The 27,317-nt window shown below is 43.1% G+C and overlaps 2 protein-coding genes across 3 annotated transcripts in view; one reads left to right on the top strand and one right to left on the bottom strand.

The window, feature by feature from the left end:
* Positions 1-27,317, bottom strand: part of NBN (nibrin) — a 110,790-nt gene that overhangs the window by 15,472 nt on the left and 68,001 nt on the right. The window contains exons 8-15 of one of the 2 annotated variants that reach the window (XM_073550521.1): positions 26,997-27,106; positions 24,872-25,010; positions 24,509-24,769; positions 20,760-21,195; positions 11,044-11,124; positions 7,283-7,441; positions 6,703-6,816; positions 6,062-6,111 (exon numbers count right to left, since the gene is read on the bottom strand). In XM_073550521.1, the coding sequence (XP_073406622.1) occupies positions 6,062-6,111; positions 6,703-6,816; positions 7,283-7,441; positions 11,044-11,124; positions 20,760-21,195; positions 24,509-24,769; positions 24,872-25,010; positions 26,997-27,106 (1,350 nt within the window). The remainder of the gene's footprint in view (positions 1-6,061; positions 6,112-6,702; positions 6,817-7,282; positions 7,442-11,043; positions 11,125-20,759; positions 21,196-24,508; positions 24,770-24,871; positions 25,011-26,996; positions 27,107-27,317) is intronic. The other variant, XM_073550522.1, reaches the window with a different exon arrangement.
* Positions 10,751-27,317, top strand: part of DECR1 (2,4-dienoyl-CoA reductase 1) — a 188,556-nt gene continuing 171,989 nt past the window's right edge. The window contains exon 1 of the mRNA XM_073550524.1: positions 10,751-10,783. Coding sequence (XP_073406625.1) covers positions 10,766-10,783 — 18 coding nt within the window. The 5' untranslated portion in view covers positions 10,751-10,765. The remainder of the gene's footprint in view (positions 10,784-27,317) is intronic.

Here is a 27,317-nt window from a genome sequence, read left to right as displayed (position 1 = left end):
GGTGTCATGTTGCTTTTGGAGAGCCCCTGATGTACCTAAACAGTGGAAACCCCCCACAAGTGACCCCATTTTGGAAACTAGACCCCCTAAGGAACTTATCTAGATGTGTGGTGAGCACTTTGAACCCCCAAGTGCGTCACAGAAGTTTATAACGCCCGGGCGTGAAAATAAAAAAATCATTTTTTTTCCACAAGAATGATATTTTTGCCCCCAATTTTTTATTTTCCTAAGGGTAACAGGAGAAATTGGACCCCAAAAGTTGTTTTGCAATTTGTCCTGAGAACGCTGATACCCTATATGTGGGGGTAAAACACTGTTTGGGCGCATGGCAGAGCTTGGAAGGAAAGGAGCACCATTTGACTTTTTCAACGCAGAATTGGCTGGAATTGAGATCAGACGCCATGTTGCATTTGGAGAGCACCTGATGTGCCCAAACAGTGGAAACCCCCCAATTATAACTCCAACACTAACCCCAACACCCCCCTAACCCTAATCTCAGCCCTAACCCTAGCCCTAACCCTAGCGGGAAAATTTGAAATAAATACATTTTTTTTAATTTTATTATTTTCCCCTAACTAAGGGGGTGATAACGGGGGGTTTGATTTACTATTTATGGCGGTTTTTATGATTGGCAGCTGTCACACGCTAAAAGACGCTTTTTATTGTAAAAATAGTTTTTGCATCACCACATATTGAGAGCTATAATTTTTCCATATTTTGACCCACCGAGTCATGTGAGGTCTTATTCTTTGCGGGACGAGTTGACGTTTTTATTGGTACCATTTTCGGGCACGTGACATCTTTTGATCGCTTTTTATTCCGATTTTTGGGACGCAGAATGAACAAAAACCAGCGTTTCATGAATTTCCTTTGGGGGGTGCGTTTACACCGTTCCGCGTGCGGTAAAATTGATAAAGCGGTTTTATTCTTCGGGTCAGTACGGTTACAGCGATACCTCATTTAGGTCGTTTTTTTATGTTTTGTCGGTTTTATGCAATGAAAACTATTTTATATAAAAAATAATTATTTTTGCATCGCTTTATTCTGCGAGCTATAACTTTTTTATTTTTCGCTGATGATGCTGTGTGGCGGCTCGTTTTTTGCAGGACAAGATGACGTTTTCAGCGGTACCATGGATATTTATATGCGTCTTTTTGATCTCGCGTTATTTCACTTTTTGTTCGGCGGTATGATAATAAATCATTTTTTGTTTCGTATTTTTATTTTTTAAGGGGTTCACTAAAGGGGTTAACTAATGGGACAGTTTTATAGGGCGGGTCGTTACGGACGCGGCGATACCAAATATGTGTACTTTTATTGTTTTGTTTTTTTTATTTCCAACAAATGAATTAGGGAATTTTTTTTTTTTTTTTTTAATTTATTTAGCGATTTTTTAAAAATTATTTTTACACTTATTTTTTCAATTTTTAACTTTATTACATTATCCCAGGGGGGACATAACTGTCCTGTGACAGATCGCGGATCTGTCACATCACAGATCACTGTGACAGATCAGCGATCTGTCAGGCATAGACGCAGACTTCCTCATTCCTGCGCTTTGCAGGCAGTAAGGAAGTAAGTTCCCTGCAGGCCGCCGAAGGTCCCCGTTGCCATCTTGGATCCGGGGACCTGCAGGGAAAGAGACCCCTGCAGCAGCGCTGCACATTGCGCTGCTGTGGGGGGCTCAGGGAAGCACGGAGGGAGCCCCCTCCCTGCCGATGCTTCCCTTTAACCCCCGGTACACTGCGATCGTGTTTGATCGCGGTGTGCAAGGGGTTAATGTGTCGGGGGCAGTCCGTGACCGCCCCGACACATTGTGCCGGGTGTCAGCTGTGATAATCAGCTGACACCCGGCCGCGATCAGCGGCGCTCACCACATGGGCGCCGCTGATCGCTATGACGTAATATTCCGTCCATGGGACTTAGGGCCCAGGTCACATGGACGGAATATTACGTCCAATGTAGGAAAGGGGTTAAAGCAGAAAGTTACTGTCATTAACCCCTTCCTTTCTTTAGACCACAACGGTGTCTAAATGTGGTGTCATTTTCTAGTCTGGAAAACTTGGCTATGATGGGATAGGATCATGACCGGTATGTAAAGAGAGGAACTGTTTTCCATTAATAACTAAGACAGGAAATCACATCAGCGGGTGGCCGACTGTTCTCCCATCCCTTTCATTATACGATTATTAATCACAATGGCAGCTGCATAGCACACATGACAAGTAACCCTGCGAAAAGTATATTACAAACTTGGTATATACAAATTAGAGAAAAGTGATGTTACACACACAAAAACTAAAACAAAAGAACAAGGAAAAAAAACAAAAAAAAAACTATGTCTGGACAATACATGAAATAAGACACAGACTCAGGGCTCAGGCACACGGTAGATATTAGAGTAATGGTGTACAGCAGCAGGCAAACAGCCACATAAAGGAGAACGCAGAATTAAAGTGGGTTTCTGGTCCAACAGTCGTAGCTTATTTGATGTAAAAAAAAAAAAAAAAAAAAGTCCTGGAGTATCAGTGCTGGCGCCTCCAATTATCATAGCAATGGCGCTGGGTCATCCCGGTCTACTGGCTAAAATTAGCAGATTTTGTGTTACAATAAAGCGACATAATTCCCCAATCCCGCACCTGCCAGCAACTGTCTGCAGCAGCAGCAACAATGTGTCATCCCCGTACTAACTAAGCTAACCACGAGTCTTGCGGTCGTGTGTAAGGAGAGACGGGTCACCCCTGCAGCAATGTTAGAGGGGAGGCCATGGAGGGCGACTCAAAGAAGAAATACATTGTTTTATAGTTAACCATTCACAGCTGATTTGAGCAATTTTAGAGGGAATCCATCAGTAGCTTTTTGCCATGTAATCTGAGAGCATCATGATGTAGGGGAAGAGACCCTCATTCCAGTGATGTGTCACTTACTGGGCTACTTTTATTTTGTGTTTTTATCAGCAGGAGGTTATCCCTACAGGACTACTTGTCTTGTGCCATGTAGTCCTCCTGCTCTGTATAACGCCGCCCCCCATCACAGATTGGCCGCTTTCTGTGTACACTGTGCATAGGCAAAATGTTGCCAATCTGTGGGGTGGGCGGGTTATACACAGCTCAGCATTTAGAGAACTGGGAGATCTGCAGCATAAAAAAAAAAAAAAAAAAGTAATTTTATCACAATCAAGAAGCCCAGTCAGTGACACATCACCGTAATCAGGGTCTCTGCCCCTACATCATGCTGCCTCTCAGAAAACATAACAGGAATCTTTCGCAGATTTTTGCTAAGAGTGGAAAGGAGATTCACATTAATATCTAACAAATATCTCACATGTATAAATCCTAGACATAATTTCCACTTGGGTTTGGATTTTCGGTGAATTTCTTAGAGACAACAATCGGCATGGATTTTGCTGCGGTGTTGAAGGGGCATTTACAGCAGACTACACTCCTTGCAATGCAAATTCGCTGTGAAAATCCACATTCTAATCTGACAAGTTGTGAATGTAAAAACCACTGCACCCCTCAACTTTTGCTCCCAATTTTCACCAAAGCGTGTTGGGAGATCTTGTAAAATGTTATCTACCGTGCTTGAACTTTAATATGCAGTCGATTTTCAGTCTGAAATTCCACACCATAAAAGACTTGTGTAATCAGACCTTTACTACTGACAAATAACTTACTGTTGGGATCCTGCACACATTACAGCTGATCATTGGGGGTCCAAGAGGCGGCCCACCCTGTGACCAGTTCATCTTTGGGGGGGAGGTTGTATCAAAAATTTGTAATAATTGAACAACCCATTTAAAGGGGCTCTCAGGGCATATGATAATGATGAATTATTCTTAAAATAGGTCATCAATATCAGATTGTGGCGGGTCCAACACCCGGCATCTCCACCGACCAGCTGTTAATAGCTCCACTAGGTAGGTTTTAACCGTTAGTGTAGTTACTGTCTCAAATGGGTACACCTTGTCGTGGTGGGACAGCTTTATACTTTTTTGATCAAAATAGTGTTTACTAAGTACCCTATGTTATTTAATGCACTTGCTTTTTTACTTATTTATTTTTATTAGGGTATATGCATACATTGTTTTTTCCTTTGGTTTTGCTTGCTTTTATGGCCAATGTGAACATGCTTTTACATCATGCATGTCATTCAATTCTACTTCAGTTCAGTTTTTTTGTTTTTTTTTCAGCATTTTTGTATTCAGTACAAATAGGGTGTGGCCTCCATTCTACTGAGCTGTGTAGTTTATTTAGTCCCTCTGAAGCTGGCTGTCCGTTTGGGACCCAGAGACTCTGCCACTATTCACACTAGGTAGGTTTTAACCGTTAGTGTAGTTACTGTCTCAAATGGGTACACCTTGTCGTGGTGGGACAGCTTTATACTTTTTTGATCAAAATAGTGTTTACTAAGGACCCTATGTTATTTAATGCACTTGCTTTTTTACTTATTTATTTTTATTAGGGTATATGCATACATTGTTTTTTCCTTTGGTTTTGCTTGCTTTTATGGCCAATGTGAACATGCTTTTACATCATGCATGTCATTCAATTCTACTTCAGTTCAGTTTTTTGTTTTTTTTTTTTGTTTTTTCTTGAACTTTAATATGCAGTCGATTTTCAGTCTGAAATTCCACACCATAAAAGACTTGTGTAATCAGACCTTTACTACTGACAAATAACTTACTGTTGGGATCCTGCACACATTACAGCTGATCATTGGGGGTCCAAGAGGCGGCCCACCCTGTGACCAGTTCATCTTTGGGGGGGAGGTTGTATCAAAAATTTGTAATAATTGAACAACCCATTTAAAGGGGCTCTCAGGGCATATGATAATGATGAATTATTCTTAAAATAGGTCATCAATATCAGATTGTGGCGGGTCCAACACCCGGCATCTCCACCAACCAGCTGTTAATAGCTCCAGCTGGATGTAAACACTGCAAAGCTACATTAACTATGTAGTAGAATCGGCCGGGTATTGCAGATCAGCTACTACTGTCTTGTATGGAGCTGTTCTGCAGAACCCAGCAGCGGCCGCTACACAGTGAACAGAACTGTGCAGTGCGGCTCCATTCAATGTTTACATCCGCCCATCACTAGCGATGCAGGCAGCCGATTGGCTGGAGTACCAATCTGATATGGATGATCTATCCTATGGACAGGTCATTAATATCATATAATCAACAATCAAGAAAAAGTTATAGAAACTCGCCAAATGCTGAAAAACACATTGATACAGGGTGCGGTGCAAGGAGACTCCAGAAACGGCTTCTGGGTGGAAGGGATAGCAGCAAACAGGAAAATCCAACATCTGTAGAAAATGGGGTAAGTTAAAACATTACATTATTGGCAACCATTAAAAAACAAGGAAATAAATAAAAAAAAGAGTCATACAAGAAGCAGGTCTACGTGCTTCGAGCAAAGCCCCTCTTAGTCCTGAGATTCCTTAGTCTTCAGGAGTAAGGGCGGTTATGCTCAAAATGTGTAGATCCGAATCCTATCATTCTGTATGTTTCTTTTTTTATTATTTTTATTCCCTTGTTTTTTAATGGTCACCAATAAAGTAATGTTTTAACCTACTTATCTCACTTTCTGCGGATGCTGGATTTTCCTGTATGCATTAATATCATATGCTACGGAAATAATTCACACAAATGTATGTTGCTAGTGGATGTTCCCAGAACTGGAGATATGATAAAGTATAGATCTGACGGGCAGGGATTTATATGGATTATGTGTCAGTAAAATCAGTGAAGACGGCTACCATCAGTCACTGAGTGACCGCACATTGGAAAATCATTACAACACATGGAAAGGTGACGTACCTTCCTGACATGGATACGGTTCATGCTGCGCGGTCATTTTCCACTCGAAAAATAAAAAGGGTCAGCCAGAATCTGCTTAACGTTGGAATAAGTGTTATAGGACATGATGCATTAGGCTAGGGGGCTTAGTAACACCACCACATAGTCCCTGGTCCACCACTCTTGTGCCAGGAAATAACGGCGTCACTGGACGGGCAGGGGATTGCTACACGGACACACATTTACTGGACTTACCTGAAAAGGTCATCAGCGAGGGACTGTTCTCTGGCTTGTTGAGTTTGCTCCTATAAAGAAAAGTAATCTTTTGTTTTAAATGTAGATTGATAAGACCTGACATTAGGCTGCAGTCACTGCAATTCACGGGTCTCCGGGAAAAAAGGTCAGTGCTGTCACCTGTCCAGCGGCAGGCGCTGTGTTTCCAGCACATAACGGAGGATGGACGCTGCAGATTTTCTGTTTCTGGATATTATTGCTGTAAATTAGTAATGAGTGAACATGCTCCGATAAGGCACTATCCAAACATGCTCGGGCGCTAACCAAGTGTCTTCGGCGTGCTCCAATAATATGTTCGAGTCCCTGCGGCTGCATGTCTCGACAGCCGCAACATATGCAGGGATTACCTGTTTGTTCGGCAATCCCTGAATGTGTTGCGGGGACTCGAACATACTTTTCGAGCACGATGAACACACTCTTATCACCTGGGCGTGCTCAGATAACACCTTATCCAAGAACGTTCGCTAATCACTACCGTAGATCTCACTTTATAAGTTCATTTCTCTGTGTTGAGTAAAACAATAGATATATTTCACAGCTAGACAAAAGTGACTAACAGCTCAGCCTTCCGCTTTTTGCATTTCCCTTTTCAGGCTCCTTACCTCCATTTCCTGCCGTAACCACTGTTCTAATTCAGAATTCTTCTTCCTGTCGTGAGCGATTAAATCAGAGCCTCCGATGATGTGAGGGAAGCTGCCAGCCCCTGGATATGCTACCTGTAACATGGAGAGCAATGCTGCATGAGGGGTCTACACACAGTGTCCTGAATGGAAATATCACATATTATCCACCATTGTCATCGCTGTGTGTGCACTGCGGTCAACTCCTTGCCTGAGAAACGAGGAGCTGAACAAAGCTGGCAACAAGTATGGAATTCTCCTGTAGCGCCATCACAGGGGAAATGAAGTATTACACAATGTCCGTGGCAATCAATGGGCTGTCAGTGTAATGTACAGGACGGCCCGGTCCTCCGGAGACTGAGACGTGCTCTGTGGTCTCTTCGGAAGACACTAGTTGGTGACTTTGGAGCGCGACATCAAATCTCAGACAAATTTGTTGAAGTCGCACAAGAATTACTCTGTAAAGCCAGTGCACCATCAGGTTGTATTAGACTGCATTACCAACAAAAGATCCACACATCATGTCAGCTGTGAAGTATCAGGACAGACGTCATCACATTACCTTCCGGAATTTCTTAAAATTGGCCACATTTTCTTGATGAGCTTTATTCATGGTCTGACTGTTCCTTGATGATCGATTCACAACTAAAGATCGGAACTCTGACACCAGAAGTTTACTTGGAAGACCGTCATCGTTCTCTTGTTTTGTCCGGAAAGGTATCTAAAACAATAAGCATAGTCTAAAATGTAGTGGAACAGTACGCCATGTGTAAGGTCCAAGTGTGCAATCTACGAAGTTCTGATCACAAAGTCTCAATCAAGTATTTGCCCCCAGTTTTCCCCTCTGTCCGCTTCATCTCCAGTTTCACAGTATGGACCGTGATGTCTTTCCGGAGCGCAGGACTCCTGACCTGAACACAGACTCATAGGCTTATACGACACTGCTCATCACAGATCATGAGACCTCCAGCCGGTCCGTACATCACAGACTGTACTCGGACCATGAAACCTGGATGTGTAAACCTGGCCGGTCAGTTATTCCTGAGCTCTGCTTCAGGAATGGCGGTCACAACCTTCTGATGTTCTCTGTCGCTCAGGAGCACTGCGCTCCCTGCCTGCAGGTCTGCGCTGGCTTCTAATCTAATTAGCACAGGGGTCTGATTACAGGGATTTTCTTATTCCTTTCAGTTGGAATTTTTCTTTAAGTCTCCCGCAGTAAACCGCAAACTCACTTTTAGGTCTCATTCAGACGCAAGTGATTTTTCGCGTACACAAAAAAAAAAAAAACAAGCATGGTCCGAATTTCTTCAGTGTTTGGCTGCGCGTCAGCTTATACTATTAGTGATTTTTTATATATATATATATATATATATATATATATATATATATATATATATATATATATATATAGAAAAAAATATTAAATAATTGACAAAGCATCTCCTATCCTCTTCAATGTAAATCACAGACTGTACATACAGTGCCTTGTGAAAGTATTCAGCCCCCTGGAACTTTTCAACCTTTTCCCACATATCATGCTTCAAACATAAAGATACCAAATGTAAATTTTTGGTGATGAATCAACAATAAGCGGGACACAATTGTGAAGTTGAACAAAATATATTGGTTATTTTAAATTTTTGTGGAAAGTCAAAAACTGAAAAGTGTGGCGTGCAATATTATTCGGCCCCTTTACTTTCAGTGCAACAAACTCACTCCAGAAGTTCATTGTGGATCTCTGAATGATCCAATGTTGTCCTAAATGACTAAAGATGATAAATATAATCCACCTGTGTGTAATCAAGTCTCCGTATAAATGCACCTGCTCTGTGATAGTCTCAGGGCTCTGTTTGATGCACAGAGAGCATCATGAAGACCAAGGAACACAACAGACAGGTCCATGATACTGTTGTGGAGAAGTTTAAAGCTGGATTTGGATGCAAAATGATTTCCAAAACTTTAAACATCCCAAGGAGCACTGTGCAAACGATCATATTGAAATGGAAGGAGTATCATACCACTGCAAATCTACCAAGCCCCGGCCGTCCCTCTAAACTTTCATCTCAAACAAGGAGAAGACTGATCAGAGATGCAGCCAAGAGGCCCATGATCACTCTGGAAGAACTGCAGAGATCTACAGCTGAGGTGGGATAGTCTGTCCATAGGACAACAAACAGTCGTACACTGCAAAAATCTGGCCTTTATGGAAGCGTGGCAAGAAGAAAGCCATTTCTCAAAGATATCCATAAAAAGTGTTGCTTACAGTTTGCAACAAGCCACCTGGGAGACACAACAAACATGTGGAAGAAGGTGCTCTGGTCAGATGAAACCAAAATCGAACTTTTTGGCAACAATGCCAAATGTTATGTTTGGCGTAAAGGCAACACAGCTCATCACCCTGAACACACCATCCCCACTGTCAAACATGGTGGTGGCAGCATCATGGTTTGGGCCTGCTTTTCTTGAGCAGGGACAGGGAAGATGGTTAAAACTGATGGGGAGATTGATGGAGCAAAATACAGGACCATCCTTGAAGAAAGCTTGTGGGAGTCTGCAAAAGACCTGAGACTGGGACAGAGATTTGTCTTCCAACAAGACAATGATCCCAAACATAAAGCAAAATCTACAATGGAATGGTTCACAAATAAACATATCCAGGTGTTAGAATGGCCAAGTCAAAGTCCAGACCTGAATCCAATTGAGAATCTGTGGAAAGAGCTGAAAACTGCTGTTCACAAACGATCTCCATCAAACCTCACTCAGCTCAAGCTGTTTGCCATGAAGAATGGCCAAGAATTTCAGTCTCTTGATGTACAAAACTGATAGAGACATACCCCAAGCGACTTGCAGCTGTAATCGCAGCAAAAGGTGGCGCAACAAAGTATTAAGCTAAAGGGGCCGAATAATATTGCACGCCCCATTTTTCAGTTTTTGAATTTCAACAAAAATGTAAAATAACCAATAAATTTCATTCAACTTTACAATTGTGTCCCACTTGTTGTTGATTCTTTTCATGGACCCAAACACTTGTACGCATGATTTTCATTTGTGACGCCAATAAAAAATGGACACGTCTCCTGGATTTCTTCAACTGTAAAAATACATGGACACATGAATAGCCCCATAGACTATAATGGCTACTTGTTCTATCCTGGAAAATCACAGAAGTCGCACATGAAAACCGGACGTCTGATTGAGACCTTAGCTGCAAATCCAGTTTCTTTCTTCGCAGGTTTTTCTTAGCTATAGTGAGTGGACGCATCCGGTTACTTGTGCTGTCCCCACTGGTAGCGATTTGGCTGCCAAGGCTGTGAGCAATTTCATGTCTCCCGCAGCCTAATACATGGGGTATTAAAGTGGTTGTCCACTATTCAGACAGAACCTTCTCAATTGCCAAGATCCGCCTTATAAAATAACAACACTTTATAGCTATCTCCGATGCAGGCGCCATTCCAGCAATGTTGGCACCTGCTCTCCTGGGGCTCACACAACAGTGCTATACCACGTGAGCCCTCCAGGCAATCAGTGGCTGCTTCCGACTGCCTCCAAATGTCAGTTACATCCGAAGCAAGCGAGAGTAAAAGTGGCCACCGATTGGCCTATGTGGCATAACACCACCCGGAGAGCAAGTGCTGACATCACTGGAAAGGCGCCTACAACAGAGGTATAACACCCCAGGAGAGTAAGAGTCGATATCGCTGGAACGGCACCCACAACGGAGGTATAAAACCACCGGGAGAGGAAGTGCAGACATCGCTGGAATGGTGCCCACAAGGGAGGAACAACACCCCGTGAGAGCAAGTGACGACATCGCTGGAATGGCATCCACAACGGAGGTATAACACCCCAGGAAAGCAAGAGCCGACAACTCTGGAACGGCGTACACAACGGAGGTATAACACTCCAGGAGAGCAAGAGCCGACATCGCTTGAATAGTGTCCACAACAGAGGTACAACATCCCAGGAGAGCAAGTGCCGACATCGCTGGAACAGCGTACACAATGGAGGTATAACACACCGGGAGAGCAAGTGCAGACAACGTGAAATGGTGCCCACAACGGAGGTGAGTGATGTGTTCTTTTATAAGGGTGAACTTGGCAATTGAGAAGGGGTTGTCTGAGTAGTGAACAACCCCTTTAAGTGATGCAATTTGAGTTTTCTATTATCTAGAGAAACAGGCTCCGAGCAGCATAGTTATGGCAATGCTGGAATTGCTGCCATAAAGCACTAACCCTTTGCGACCCAGCCATCTGACAAATACTTGTCTGAGGTCCCCCTCCCTTTATTAAATATGTCCGGGACTGTAGAAGAGAAATGGATTACTTTTGTATCTTCATTCTGAGATACGGGTTCCTGTTTGATGTTCGGCTCAGTCTTTACTTTCTGGACGCCCAGCGCTGGCACCTAGAGGAAAAATAAGAAAAAGCTTCATACATCTGTGCGGTGGGACGGTGACTGAACTCCTGCAATCATTACGTGCCCTGCACACGAGAGCACATGTGTGGAATTTTCAATTAAGGGGAAGTAAAATCCACAAAACTAATTGAAAAGGATTAATCCTCTGATGCAATGATACAAATATGGCAGGAATGCAAAGCCGGGCACAAGCTGTATTCTCTATTCATGTGGAGCCTGTGAAAAATGGGCGCAGGGTGAAAATCACGCACTATTGGGGAGCCAAAAATGTGACAGAAATGAAATAACTGTAGGCCGATCTTGTGATAGATTTACCCTTCACTTGCCACAGATTCTTCTTGCCTGCGGTCATATTAATCTGCTGATCCAAATTAGTCTCAACCTTTCACCAACACACATATATGAGAGTGATAATGAGAAAACGACATAACGTTATTATATACATTCCATTTATAAAAGCAATGTGGCTCACATTGTGGCTCACTTAATACACTTGAGCGAGGCAGCACGCGACTAGTCAGAATGTGGCCGGAGAGTATGCATATCACATATTTGTGGTCACAGCTGCAGACTAGTAGTTTTAGACTAGACAACCCCTTTAACTTTGTCTATCTGTATTGCATTTTAAAGTACGGGCAGCGTCCTGGGTTCAAATCCCAAGGACAACATCTGCAAGGAGTTTGTATGTTCTCCCCATGTCTGCATGGGTTTCCTCCGGGTTCTCTGGTTTCCTCCCACACTCCGAAAGACATACTGATAGGGATTCTAGATTGTGAGCCCCAATGGGGACAGTGCAAATAATGTCTATAAAGCGCTGTGGAATTAATGGCGCTATATAAGTGAGAAAAATGAAGACATAAGCAAAACATATATACAATAACCTTGAATAGGTGGTATTCCCAGAAAAATCTCCAACAATAATTGACAAGAGTCAATCAAGCATACTAAATGAAATGTTCTCATCCATCTCTTGTAGGCTTTGGACATCCAGTTGTGATAAACCTTAGGATTTGGTCTTCAGGTGACAAGTGGGTAGGGAGAAGGCGTTCTCTCTTGAGTTAAACAAATCTAAAACAACTATCAATTATCCACCTTGATATGCAAGGAGATATCCAATCCCAACGTGTTGATTAATCAGGGGGATCAATGTATGGGGTAACCTATAGCCAGAGTGCCGGTGACAGACTCTTGAATTGATGTATGTTGCAGCTTATTGTGTGTAATTTAACTGATGTTTGCTAATATGTAGATTACCCATCGTATCAGTCCCTGTAGCTTGTTGACCTGCATACACTTAAGGACAAACTATGCAGATTGATTGAATACTCCAACTAGAGATAACCTCATCCCAACTTCCCCCTCACCTGCGGATGATGGACTGAAACACAGTTGTGAACTAAAAAGGGTATCTGCCTCTGTTACCAGAGAGACTCTTCTTGACAGTAGGCAAGGCACCATGGCTCCAACAAGAGGAAAACAGATTTGAAACTCTACAGGACAACAGCTTAAAGGACTACAGTCCCAGCTGGAGGAATACAGATGTGATTCACTGACCAGGGAAGACAGCGAAAGGGTGAGACTCTGTCATTTGCACTATCTTACGTACTTCCTGGGTCGGAACTACATGTTATTATCGATTGGTGGTTCAATAAAGTATTGCCACACTGTGTTACCCTCACTCTGTGTTGTCTTAGTATTCTGCCCAAGGGAAAGGAGTGAGGACTTTCAGCGGTATGAGTCCTGGTCCATGCGGTCTTTCTAAAGACAGGCAGGCCAGCGGATGAGAGCACCCACTGACCCTCATGTCTCCACACCACCCAGTCAGGGTTATTTTATATACGTTTGTCTATATGAATGGCCTTTTAAAAACATTAGCAAAAGTTAAGCATTAAACTTCTGACAATTTCCTTGTTTCTTTCCTGAGGATACGTAATAACTATATTACTTACAGGAATACCTCCTTCATAAATGTTCTACCTAGAGTAGCATTGCTCTGAGAACTCAAGTAAAGGGGTTAACTCAAGATCTTCTGTGGAAGCGCACAGCTCCCCGGCCTCTGCCTCAAGGACAGATTACATCAGTGGCATCGTTGCAGCGCAGGTCCAAACTGTGAGCTCTCTGATGCGGCAGAAGCAAACCAAACTCATATAGAAGTATGGGAGGAGTACTATGAAGTGAATGAAAGCCGTGAGTGCGCTCCAGCATCACAGCAGCCCTTACAAGCTCTAGTGGAAAGAGCTTGTAAACACTGCGCACGTTCAACCATCACTGGTAGGCTGCTGTGGTGGCCGACAGCCTAAGCACAGAGCATTGAAACAAATCACTCTGTTCTTGAGGATGTTTTAATAACAAGTATAGTGGTTTGTTTCTAGGAGCATTTTGCAATTTTTTAATGCATGTAAGAACTTACGCCTGAATTTAAGCACATTTTTTTTTACATGCATTCCAGCCTATAAAATCACCTCTGCACTAGATAGGCAATAAGTGTCAGATTGGTATGGGTCCCAATGCTGGCACACTCCCGGGTCCCAATGCTGAATCCAAAGGGAGTTTGTAGCTATATTCCTCGCTGCCGCTTTAGACAAATTCCAGGAGAATGCTGTATGATTGCAGTGGTTTTATTCTACGTGTTTCAGGGGTCTCATGCCCCCTTCATCAGGAAATACCACAAATACATACAGGTATCACAGACATAAATAGGTTTGAAAGGATGCTGGATTTCAAAAAAATGAGTGCCAACAAGTCAGATGGTGCAGTGTCAAAGTTCAATGACACCACATGATTAACAGTTAACCTAAGATATATTACAAAAGAATACGTATTTTAAAAGATTTTTTGATTAAATTTTCGTTTAATCGAAGGCTTAGGGGTGATCTTATTACAATGTATAAATATATGTGGGGACAATACAAAGACCTTTCTAATGATCTTTTTACTCTTAGACCTGTGACGGGGACAAGGGGGCATCCTCTACGTCTGGAGGAAAGAAGGTTTAAGCATACTCACAGACGCAGATTCTTTACTGTAAGAGCAGTGAGACTATGGAACTCTCTGCCATATGATGTTGTAATGAGTGATTCCCTACTAAAATTTAAGAAGGGACTGGATGCCTTTCTTGAAAAGTATAATATTACAGGGTATATACACTAGTCTCCTTAATATTGCGTTGATCCAGGGAGCTAGTCTGATTGCCGTATGTGGAGTCGGGAAGGAATTTTTTTCCCCAATGTGAAGCTTACTGTTGCCACATGGGGTTTTTTTTGCCTTCCTCTGGATCAACATGTTAGGGCAAGTTAGGATAGGATATGGGTTGAACTAGATGGACTTAAAGTCTCCCTTCAACCTTAATAACTATGTTACTATGTTTACAAAACAGATAATAAAGTCAAATTTGCAATTTAAACAAAAAAAAAAAAAAAAAAAAAGGGAAGGGGGGAGTTTATTCCTGTTTAGAGGTGGATACCTTACAAGTGGACTATCGTATGGAAACAGCAAACCGCTTTTTTTCATTGAAAGCATTGCAATCTTTATACAAAAAGGGGAAAAAAGTAAAAACATAATTTTAATTCTTTACCAATAAAAAATATATAATTTTAGTTAAATTCTAAAAAATTAAATATAAAGTTATTTTTTAGTATAGAGGAAATGGGTTTAAAAAATAATAAAGGATGCTAAAAGCAGCAACACACGAGAAGCTGCACAGCAGTCAGCGCTGCTCAGAATGAGAACGCAGACAGCATGGATTCATTACTTCACTGATACAAAGATCATGGGCAAATTTTAGATTTAACATGAAGCACATAAAAAAAGGGGGTTAATATCAGATGCAGCAACACACAGGACGCTGTGCAGGAGCCCACTACTGCTCAAAGTAAAAACGCAGGATAAAGCGGCAGAGTGAATGGGTGGCTTCATTGATAGATAAGATGGCAGGCAGTTTTTGTGTTCAACACGTGACACATAAGTCTTTTCACTGTGAAGGAGTGGCAGTAACATTCTTGCACTGTTCACTAATCTCTATGGCTAGGCAATATATGCATGGGAGCTGAGTTAAAGGAGAAATGAGATACTATCATCAGCCGGGTCATTCTTTCATGTCAGACTAGTAGAATTAGTAGCGCTTACCCGGGCTTAATTAAAGAAGAAAAAAAAAAAAAACTCTTCAAAAAATGCAACTAACAGAGATAATGTTTAAGACAGAGGTATGAAAGTGATTGCTCCCAAGGGCAAAAGGAGCTAAACCTGATAGGAGGCTATACAGGATTTTCATATATATAACACTCTTTTAGAGCTAACGCACAAGCAATATTTAAGTAAATACATAAATAATTTTTTTCATTAGACCAAGGAGGCACAGTATTGTAAAATTAATTATAAATATAAAATTGCAATTAGGTATTGCATTAAGTGCAAACAAATCTATAAAAAAATATATAAAAACCACAAGGCGGGGACTACATAACTAGGTTAACATTATCAACAAGGGAAACTGACACAAATAGTGCATATAAAATTTTAAATTTAAATAGAACAAAGAGAAATTATCGCAAAGAACTCAGAAGCCATCTATACACGAGGGTTTTTTTTTTTTTTTTTTTTGTTACAGAGCATGTGAATATGGGTGTGAACAAAAATTCCACTGTCTAGGTAAAAACCTCAGTTATTTCATTTAAACCCTGTGGTTTCAGACTCCCTAATTTGTAGATCCAATAGGCTTCCTTTCTATTTAATTTTGTTGATCTGTTCGGTGCACATTTAGGTATATGATCGATAGGGCTAATTTTTAATAATTTCGAATTCTTATCATGATCCCATTCTGAACAATATCCTTCCTAGGAATCCCGGGGTTACATTCCGTAGAGCCCCCACAATCAATAACCTCCAATAATAGTATCTCATTTCTCCTTTAACTCAGCTCCCATGCATATATTGCCTAGCCATAGAGATTAGTGAACAGTGCAAGAATGTTACTGCCACTCCTTCACAGTGAAAAGACTTATGTGTCACATGTTGAACACAAAAGCTGCCTGCGATCTTATCTATCAATGAAGCCACCCATTCACTCTGCCACTTTATCCTGCGTTTTTTCTTTGAGCAGTAGTGGGCTCCTGCACAGCGTCCTGTGTGTTGCTGCATCTGATATTAAACCCCTTTTTTTATGTGCTTCGTGTTAAATCTAAAATTTGCCCATGATCTTTGTATTAGTGAAGTAATGAATCCATGCTGTCTGCGTTCTCATTCTGAGCAGCGCTGACTGCTGTGCAGCTTCTCGTGTGTTGCTGCTTTTAGCATCCTTTATTATTTTTTAAACCCATTTCCTCTATACTAAAAAATAACTTTATATTTAATTTTTTAGAATTTAACTAAAATTATATATTTTTTATTGGTAAAGAATTAAAATTATGTTTTTACTTTTTTCCCCTTTTTGTATAAAGATTGCAATGCTTTCAATGAAAAAAAAGCGGTTTGCTGTTTCCATACGATAGTCCACTTGTAAGGTATCCACCTCTAAACAGGAATAAACTCCCCCCTTCCCTTTTTTTTTTTTGTTTAAATCGTAAATTTGACTTTATTATCTGTTTTGTAAACGAAAATTTAATCAAAAAATCTTTTAAAATACGTATTCTTTTGTAATATATCTTAGGTTAACTGTTAATCATGTGGTGTCATTGAACTTTGACACTGCATCATCTGACTTGCTGGCACTCATTTTTTTGAAATCCAGCATCCTTTCAAACCTATTTATGTCTGTGATACCTGTATGTATTTGTGGTATTTCCTGATGAAGGGGGCATGAGACCCCTGAAACGCGTAGAATAAAACCACTGCAATCATACAGCTTTCTCCTGGAATTTGTCTAAAGCGGCAGCGCGGAATATAGCTACAAACTCCCTTTGGATTCATGATTTCTTTGGTCGCTGAAGACCTGTGGATCTGCAGCAGCCGCTACCTACACGCTCTTATCTCATCCTAACCAGGTGAGCATATTTCATGATATACTGTCTTTTGTAACGTGGATAAGACCCTATTGCGCTTTTTTGTCTCCCCCTTTTTTTTTTTTTTGCAATGGGTCCCAATGCTGGCACACTCCCTGGGTGCAATGTAGCATCCAGGACTGACGAAAGCTCAGCATAAAAAAATGGAGGCCCACTATCGGCACATACCAGGCAAATGGCCTATGGCAGGCTTACACAAAACAGACCCATAAAGGGACTTCAGGCATCTGCTTTAGCCGGGAAGCATTGTATTAAATATACAAGGCCAAGAAATTATATGACGTGGCCCCAGGATGACGGACCCCCGCTGGCGGCAGCAAACACGTAGCTCAGCGCCAATCTGCTGATGTGGGAATAGCCGACCTCCTGCATTCTTGGCTCTCAGCAGCGGCCATCGCTCTGGTAATGGGCCGGGGACATTTTAAAAGCAGTTCTTTTCATTAGAGAACACATTTAATCATCTTCTTTTTGTGCGTGTGATGGATAAAATGTGACATTGTGACAAAGGCTGAGCACACAGTTAGCAGACAGGGCTCCGTGTGAACACGACGGCAGCGCCGCCTCCGATACCACAAAGATTCATTTAAATTAAAGGCACAAATTCATTTTCTATTAATATCAGTACAAAGAGCAGCAGAAAAATACACAATAGCTGGAAATTCACATAATCTCCTGAAACTGAGCAAAAGTGCAAATTATTCTCTGCCAAAATGTGTAAAGGACAGGTCACCTACGATGAAGAGCAAGAACAGAGCTTTCCATACAAGCCTGGAATAATGGAGCCGGCATTAGAGGTGGGGTCGGTGCCTTATACCAGAGCCAAGCATGAAAACTGAAAGAAATAAGGCACTTTTGCTTTTTCGTCTATTGCCATATGTCCCAGCCTTGAGCACTGAATAGCAATGTTGCCTTCTCAGATGGGAGAGTAGCTGTCGTCTGCTTCCCATCTTGTTGGGTGGGGGGGTAGTACTGAATGACTGGTTGCAATGCTGGCCGGAATAGTGCCCTCTTCCATGATGCTAGCAGAGGCAGCGTTACCTCTGCAGCAATGGAGGAGTGCAGAGCCTGGATGGATACAGTATTTCAGCCAGATTCAGAGCAGCACTTATACAAGCTTTACAACAAAGGACTTGTAAGCGTTGTCTTCCTTGTCTAGGAGACTGGCAACCTCCAATATACTGCAGAGGTGGGTGGTAGTGATGAGCGAATTTGGTCAGATAAGGCGTTATCTGAGCATGCTCGGGTGCTAACCCAGTGTCTTTGGCGTTCTCGAATAATATGGTGAAGTCCCTGTGTCTGCATGTCTCATGGCTGTTAGGGTACCGTTACACCTAGCGACTCACCAGCGATCCCGACCAGCGATATGACGCGGTCAGGATCGCTGGTGAATCGCTAGGTGGTCGCTAGTGAGCTGCCACACAGGCAGATCTCACCAGCGACATCGCTGGGGACGGGGATCGCTACTTACCTGTCAGACGAGGCGATCCTGCGTCCTCCCGCCCGGCTCCACGCCTCGCTCGTCGTCACAGCAGGAAGCGCCGCAGGAAGTGGCCGACGAGAAATGATCCAGCAGCTTCTCGCGCGATCAGCGATAACCAGCGGGGGAGCCGGTCGTAGGTAAGTATCACATGCAGCGATATCGCTAGTAATATCGCTGTAACGTCACAAAATCGGTGACTTTACAGCGATATTGCTAGCGATATCGCAGTGTGTAACGGGGACTTTAGACAGCTGCAACATGCAGGGATTTCCTGTTTTTAGACAATCCCTGCATGTGTTGTGTCTATCGAACAGCCGCGACACATGCAGACACAGGGACTCGAGCATGCCGAAGACACTTGTAACCACCCGAGCATGCGCCGATAACACCTTATCCGAGCACGTTCTATAACCCTAGTGGCTGCTAATCTTTGCAGTGAGGAGTAAGACAAGAAAAAACCCTTTGAAATTTTACCCACTTTCTATGACAAGACATTTAAGGTTAACACCATACTCCACTGATCCCGATTTTACATGGGACCTGGGAAATATTGCGCAGAAGCCCTACTGAACCCCCTCACATGCTACACTCCTAACATTAGAACAAATGGCACACTGATCATAAAGGGGTAGTCCAGTTAAAAAAGCTTCAATCATCATTGATACCCCAATCTCCAGACCGCCCTTGCTGTCCCAGGTTGGGCATCATCACTTGTAGCCAGGTAATTAGCACAGGAGAGCGGGTCAGTGCATCCGCAGGGCCCCATAGACTGAGATGGAACCTTTTTCTCCAAGACCTGATACAGATGGCCCGATTGCAGATTTCATGACCCGCAGTAGCAGAGTTATTGGCATCTATGAGTTGCAGTCAGCAGAAACGCAATTATGCCAGACCTTATAGCACATACAGTATGTGCCCGTATTATGCCCGTCTGCATGAGACACAATGTGTATAGTTAGCCTCAGTGTTCAATAAAATCCTTGTGCTCTGACCACCAACGCTATCAATCAGCCCCCTCAATGACATCTATATGCATGATTGGGAATGTGTCATCAGAACATGATTTAATGTTGAAATAAGGTTTTGTTTTAAAAATGTTTTTTTTCCTAAAAAAAATTATTTTTATTCACTTTTCCACATCATTACATTTATTTAAAACAAAAAAAATGGAAACTTGTAATTTATCACACTGGCGACTAAGCCCAATACCTGACTTTTCAGCAGTTTCATTACCATGCCAGAGAGGATAACAATGAAAGTTAAACCTCTAGATAGATCCAATTTATATTTATTTGCTCTACCAGTCACAATAAGTCAAAGCTCACCTCCTCCCCTTCCCTTCCCTGTGATCTTTGTGAAGCTTAGAGCAAGCTCAGATAACGTTTCATTGAAGTATATTGCTGCTTACGCACATGTGGCTCCTGAAAACAACTGGAAGCAGGAGTCTGCTTAGCGGTCAGTGTGAAAACTGACCATTTATTTTTTAAGGATTGTAATAGGTAATTTATTAAAACAAACACATTAAAAATGCACTTAAAGAGAGACTGTAGGGGGCGTAATGAGCACTGAAAAATCATTTTCTTTGCCAACTAAACCACTAAAAGCTATACTACAACCAGGATTTTTACAAGGGCTAAGTCACCTATGTATCGGTATAAGTGGTTCAGTTAGTGTTTTGTGGGCAACAGACTCACTTTAACATAATTATCTGATTTTATCATTAAAGAGGTGTTCCCATCTCATGTAATAAGAATAATATTAGCAAATACCTCCAATTAGAAATGTAGTAGAGTTCTTCTGATTCGCTAGGTCGCTTCCCTTGTGTGCAGGGCATTGCAATAGCTTAGGTATCCATGGTTACAACCACTCATATAATGACAGTTAGCTGGTTGCTAGTGGGCGCAACCATGGATACCCAAGCCACTCTAATGCCCTGCACATGAGGAAAGAGACATAGCGAATCAGAATAACTAGACTACATACATTGGATTATATTATGCAAATATTATTACAACTACAACATATTGGGATATGGTCTTGGAGATGGCAATACCCTTTTAAGTCACTTTCTGATGACACATTCTCATCTCAGAGGGACACAAACTAGTGTTATCCTGATAAGCAACTCGATCAATGGTGAAACTTACTGCGGCTCGTTCTCCTCTGTCCTGGGAGTTTATACTAAAACCTTCTCCAAAGTCCTCAGTGGTTGCCACCCGAGGCCTCTTCATCTGGCTGCCATTACTTTTAGTGTTCTTGCCATCCTCACAGTCTTCATTTTCTACATCAGACTCCTCCACCACATCCTCGGTCTCCTTCCTCTTCCTCATGAAGGAGTCCTTCGGTTGACTGGTCATGAAAGTGTCCATCTTATCCCGACCATACGAGTTGCCAAGTCTATCAGTGGAAGGCGCCGTCGGTTCTGTGTGTAGCTCAGTATCCGGAGCATTACTGCGGGCACCATGTGCATTTTTATGATTTGGAGGTACAATCTCCTTTGTCGATTGTGAAGACTGAGAAGTGACGTTCTCCGTTCTGCATAATTTGGTTGCGGACGTCTCACCATTTTCTTCTTCTCTTTCACTTTAAAATAACAAAAGGAATCTTATGAAAAAAAAACGAGCGGCTGCATCTAGAAATCTTTTATGTGCAAGTAAAAATCATGAAATGTCATTTTCCGACCCAATATTCCAGGATTGTGTAAATATTGGCATAAACTCTCCTTATGACTAATACATCACAGGTTCACAGCACGATCACAACGTGAGGACTGTGTAAACACGGCGTTAATTACAGGGTTATTCTAGGGTCGAGATATGTCTATTTCTTTTGTTTTCCAATACAGTAAGGGACATTTATCAACCCTGGCGTGACAGAAATGGTAAGAAGCGGCCAATGGCAAGCAATCAGGTTACAGATTTTGCTTTCCAAAAAGTCCTGAAAAATGAAAGGTTAAATCAGAATCAGTCAGTAGGATCAGCCGTCTGTATGAGCATGTAGGTCAAACAAAGTTGAATAAAACACTACATTAACATCAGAGATCCAATTTCTAAAGGTACTGTCACACTTAGCGATGTACCAGCGATCCCCACCAGCGATATGACGCGGTCAGGATCGCTGGTACATCGCTACGTGGTCGCTAGTGAGCTGCCACACAGGCAGATCTCACCAGCGACATCGCTGGGGACGGGGGTCGCTACATACCTGTCACACCAGGCGATCCTGCGTCCTCCCGCCCGGCTCCACGCGTCGCTCGTCGTCACAGCAGGAAGTGCCGCAGGAAGCTGACGACGAGAAACAGTCCAGGACGTTCTCGCGTGATCAGCGACGGACAGCGGGGGAGCGGGTCGGAGGTAAGTATCAGACACAGCGATATCGCTAGCAATATCGCTATAACGTCACAAGTTATAGCGATATTGCTAACGATATCGCAAAGGCTGGTTTCACATTAGCGCTTTTTAAGCGCACGCACGGCCGGGGGTAGCTCCGCCCCCGAGCCGGCTCTCTGCCCGGCGTGCCCGCCCCTTGCTTGTAGCGCCGCCTGCGATCGGCGCACCCTATCTTTAGCATAGGGTGCGCAGATCGTGCGAGGCCGTGCGCTAGTTGCGCTTTGACCTGCGCTGCGCACTTTTGACGGTGCGCCGTGCGCGCCAAAATCAAACTTTTCGGATTTTGGCGCGCACGGCGCACCGTCAAAAGTGCGCAGCGCAGGTCAAAGCGCAACTAGCGCACGGCCTGCGCACGATCTGCGCACCCTATGCTAAAGATAGGGTGCGCCGATCGCAGGCGCCGCTGTCCGCTAGGAGGCGGCGCTACAAGCAAGGGGCGGGCACGCCGGGCAGAGAGCCGGCTCGGGGGCGGAGCTACCCCCGGCCGTGCGTGCGCTTAAAAAGCGCTAATGTGAAACCAGCCTTAGTGTGACATGCCCTTTAGTCCAGAGAAATCCACATTTTTCTTAATATGTAAATGTAAATGAGCTGTTAAGATCTATGGGCCAGACATAGATCTCCCTGAGGATCTGCCTCCAGAGATTATTGTAAATGAAAGAGGGTGATACCAGTGTAAGACAGCTAATAAACTGTCAATCTGCTCTCCTGAGCTACATGTCTCACACTGGTAAAAAAAAAAAACAAAACAAAAAAAAAAACACTTTCATTTACATTAAAGGGGTTGTCCGGACTTTTCACATAATCACAGTACATATCTGGGCTGCAGAATTATGACAATAAGTAATTTACTTTCTGTCACTGGGAGGGGGGAAGCAGGTGAATAAGCCCCGTCCCTGGGAATTAAGTCCCAGGGCACATGGACGGGATAGTACGTCATATGGGATTAAGGGGTTAATGCTTTTTTTTTTATTGATAGGTCGGGCGATTCTGAACGCGGCGATACCTAATATGTGTATGTGTGATTTTTTTATTGTTCTATTTTGATTGGGGCAAAAGGGGGCTGATTTGAACTTTTAGGGTTTTTTATTTATTTATTTATTTTTTTAAACTTTTTTTTTTCCCACTTTTGGTATGCTTCAAAAGCCTCCATGGGAGGCTAGAAGCATGCACAACTCGATCGGCTCTGCTACATAGAGGCGATGGAGCATATCACCCATATGTAGCAGATTTACTGCATTGCTATGAGCACCAACCAATGGGCGGCGCTCACAGCAATGTGCCTGCAACAACCATAGAGGTCTCTATGAGACCTCTGGTTGTCCAGGCAACGCGTCGTCGACCCCCGATCACGTGACGGGGTCGGCGATACGCTCACTTCCGGCCCGGTGGCTGGAAGCGCTAGTTAAATGCCCGCTGTCAGCTTTGACAGCGGGATTTAACTAGTTAATAGGCGCGGGCGGATGGCGATTCCGCTCTCGCCTATTGCGGGCACATGTCAGGGCAGGGGATCCTTACGATGATGTACTATTCCGTCATCGGTAAGGAAGGGGTTAAGCAGCATATACAAGGCACAAGTAGACACTACATATCAAATTCCACAAGAATCCAATACAGATAAATGGATTATCATTGACTAGTGTTAGGGCCCGTCACACATAGCGATCTCGCTAGCGAGATCGCTGCTGAGTCACAAGTTTTGTGACACAACAGCGATCTCACCAGCGAGATCGCTGTGTGTGACAGCGATCAGAGACCGGCCCCCCTGCCGGTATCACTGATCGCTGTATGAAAGCCCAGGACTTTTCTTTGGTCGCTGGTCTCCCGCTGGCCAGCACGCATCGCTGCGTGTGACAGGCGGGAGACCAGCGATCAGCTGGTAACTAACGTACACATCGGGTATCTAAGGGACGCACGTCCCTTGGATACCCAATGTGTACGTTAGTTACCAGCTCCCTGCATCAGCGCACTGGTAACTAACGAACACAGCGACTCCGCGCGCTCGGCGTCGCTGTGCTTATCGCTGGTGAAGCTGTCTGTTTGACAGCTCACCAGCGATCACATAGCGACTTACCAGCGATCCTGACACGTTGATATCGTTGTCGGGATCGCTGGTGAGTCGTTATGTGTGACGGGGTCTTTACTCTGGTGTATAGTCCATTCAGTGGTCAATGTAACTAGTCCATTGTATATCCTGTATAGTTAATAAACCATGGTATGATCAGTATAGCTATACAGTAGTCTCCGTATCACAGATTAACAAGACCGAATGAAATATAACATACATAATAATATAATAAAGGTATAATTACCAGAACGAGGTGTGTTGCCAGTACGGAAGAAGGCTTGCGCGGCGAAACGCGCGTAGGGGTACCTGCCACCACACCACATTCTGGCAATAATACCTTGATTATATTATTATGTATGTTATATAAAGTCCTTCTAAAGAGCTGGATAGAAAAAGGGACAGGTTAGGTTTTATTTTTTTGTCTCAGTATTTTACTACCTACCGTTTCTTGGACACGGGCTGGAAATAATCCTGTATTTTGTTTGAGGACTCAATTTTCTGGGATACTCTGTGTCTGTCGGAGGCAGGTGTTCCAGCTTGTGATGCTGCTCGAGGCCTTTCTTGAAGTTGTTCCTGAAACAGAGCAATTCTGCAATCACTGCGATCGCTTTCCACATCCAGATTCTTCCTCGGGTCGGTTTTACTGCTCCTTCGATGACTCTTGGGCGTCTCTTTAACTTCACGATCCCCACTGATCTCCATCCTAAGTCGTGAGATGACAAATCATCACTTGTCTTGTCCTGTGCACTTTCTTGTACTCACAGATCTCCACCGTGTAATTATACCCATCTACACGATTACCCACCAGTTTTCTGTTTGGTCTTGTGGCTCCGTATTGGCCACGTAAGCTGTGGTGTTAAACGTGGCTGGCGGTAACACAGTCTCATCAACGGCCATACTGGAAGACTGTGTAGACACCATAATATTATGTCTGCCATTCTTTTCTGAAAGGACAAATGTAAGTAAGTGTTACTACCACTAGCCCTCAATGAAAGTGCATCATGACCCCTGCTATAAGGCTTTTCATCGCTTCTGTGGGCTCAGATACTAGTGCGAGGGATAACTAAGCAACGTAGGGCAACAAATAGTAAGGTTGCTCCAAAATATACAAATAAGGATTACTCTACAACAATGAAACTGCATTGCTGCCATAGGAAAAAGAAAAAAAAATGGAAAAAAGTGCTATATAATGTACACATGAAATATTTATCTGCAAAAATTGCTATGATAAAAGGAAGGTACTTCGCGCATAGATTGGCCAATATATGTGAGCCCAATTGGCGTCCTTCATAAATTGGGTCCCTGTGCCGATATGTCACCTCTCCTGGGCAAATGCCTGCAATTTATGGGGCAGGAATGGACCAGCTAATCTGCTTAAAATCACCTCTGGCTAATGGGTGTGGGAGTGCACATGTCCAAAAGGCTATGATTCAATAGAAAAAAAGGACCAGCACATCTAAACTAGTGTGAACAGGCGCTAACCTGGGCTTTTTTTTTTGCCTAGGAGAGGTGACATATCAGGACAGGGTTCCAATTTAGGAAGAACGTCTTGACATGCCAATTGAGCTCACATATATCGGCCAATATATACACAAAGTTCCTTCCTTTTTAAATAGCAATTTTTGCAGATAAATATTTCATGTGTACATTATATATCACTTTTTTACATTATTTCCTATGGCAGCAATGCAGCTTCAATGTTCTAGAATCTAGAGTAATCCTTTGTATATTATGATGCAACCTTACTATTTGTTGCTTATATACTTTTTTGGTTAGCATTTTTATGCACGATGTTTGGCACAAGTAATAATCATCTCCTACAAGTAATACTCAGCTCCCACAGCCCACTGGTGGCCAGACATGCCCAGTCACCCTAAAATCTACCATCATACACCCCAGCACAGATCCTGAAGAAAGCAGTTTCACCCCATAGAACAAAGGTGTAGGATTCCCGCTGTTTAAAATGACAGGCCTCTGTCCAGTGATAAGTTCCTGTTCGTGGGGGCTGCAGGTTAAGGGCACAGGTATGGTGAGGGGCTTACTGTTCATGCAACTCTATGGCTGTCCTCTACGGCTGTCTTTCCTGGAGGTAGGTCTGGCAGATGTGTCCAGCTTGTGGAACATCTACTGTTTGTAGGGGAGGAGAAGTAGTGCATTTTTTCTTAAAGGGGTTGTCCAGTTAAAACTAGTTATCACTTATCCATAAAGTAGGTGTCAACTTACTGACCCGTTGTGGTCTAAGAGCTGGGACCTGCACCAATCAGTAGAAGAGATTTTTTATTTTTTATTTTTTAAACTCCAGTTGTGCAATATCATCTCTTTACAAAGTGGAGTAGCAGGTCGGACGCCTGAACCCGGCTCCATTCATTCTCTATGGGGCTACAGGAAAGATCTGGGAGCAGCGCTCAGCAGCTCCATAGAGAATGAATAAAGCGGCGGTCAATCACCTGCACTGCCGCTCCATCCTAATGGGAATACAAGTCTCTTAGTCTGCAGATCAGTACGGGTCCCGGCAGTCAGTCACCCACTCATCAACAAGTTATCAAAGCTCCTAAGCTGTCCTGTTCATATCCAAAACTACACAGCACCGTATGGATGATGGTGCATCAGAGCAGGGGAGCAGAGTCGTCCTGACATGCTGTAAGGGGAAAGGACAGCGGAAGAGACCTATACAGAGAAGGAAGGGGAAGCACAGAGACCAGGGCGCATTTGCACTTACCCTTTTCACTGCCATATGAGGACGTAACTAAGGACGAGTGAAACATAACTTGGGATGCAACTTTTTTCCAATAAATAATTATATTTCCAAACACCAATATTTTACGGTGTTTTCCATTAATCCTTAGATAGTGGATCCCTGAACGTTGTACGATTTATAGGCCGGACAGGTTATCTACTTTTTGCAGAGAATACCTGGAGTGCTACCTTACCGGCCTCGTCTTTGTTCGCTGAGCCTTGCCGAGGATTGCAATATTTCTCTGTTGACATGTAGATCACGGCTAAACCAATTTCAGCTTCGGGAACAGTTCTCAGGCCCTTACTGACAAGCAAGATTCAGGATTAGTACACCTTGTAACACAATAGCGGTTATACACAGGGGTCGGATACATCAGATCAAGGAGTCTGGGGAATCGGGAGCAAAATCTGATCACAGTCAGTGTGATAAAAAGAAAAAAGGAGGAAAAAGGATACACATTGGGAAAGTACTGATTCTAATAGTAACATAAGACCCTGAACCAGGTGCGCAGGAA

The sequence above is a fragment of the Dendrobates tinctorius genome, unplaced genomic scaffold (assembly GCF_039654945.1).
Source record: "Dendrobates tinctorius isolate UK_male_01 unplaced genomic scaffold, ASM3965494v1 ptg000165l, whole genome shotgun sequence".
Lineage (NCBI taxonomy): Eukaryota > Metazoa > Chordata > Amphibia > Anura > Dendrobatidae > Dendrobates > Dendrobates tinctorius.
This window is presented reverse-complemented; position numbering and strand designations above follow the sequence as displayed.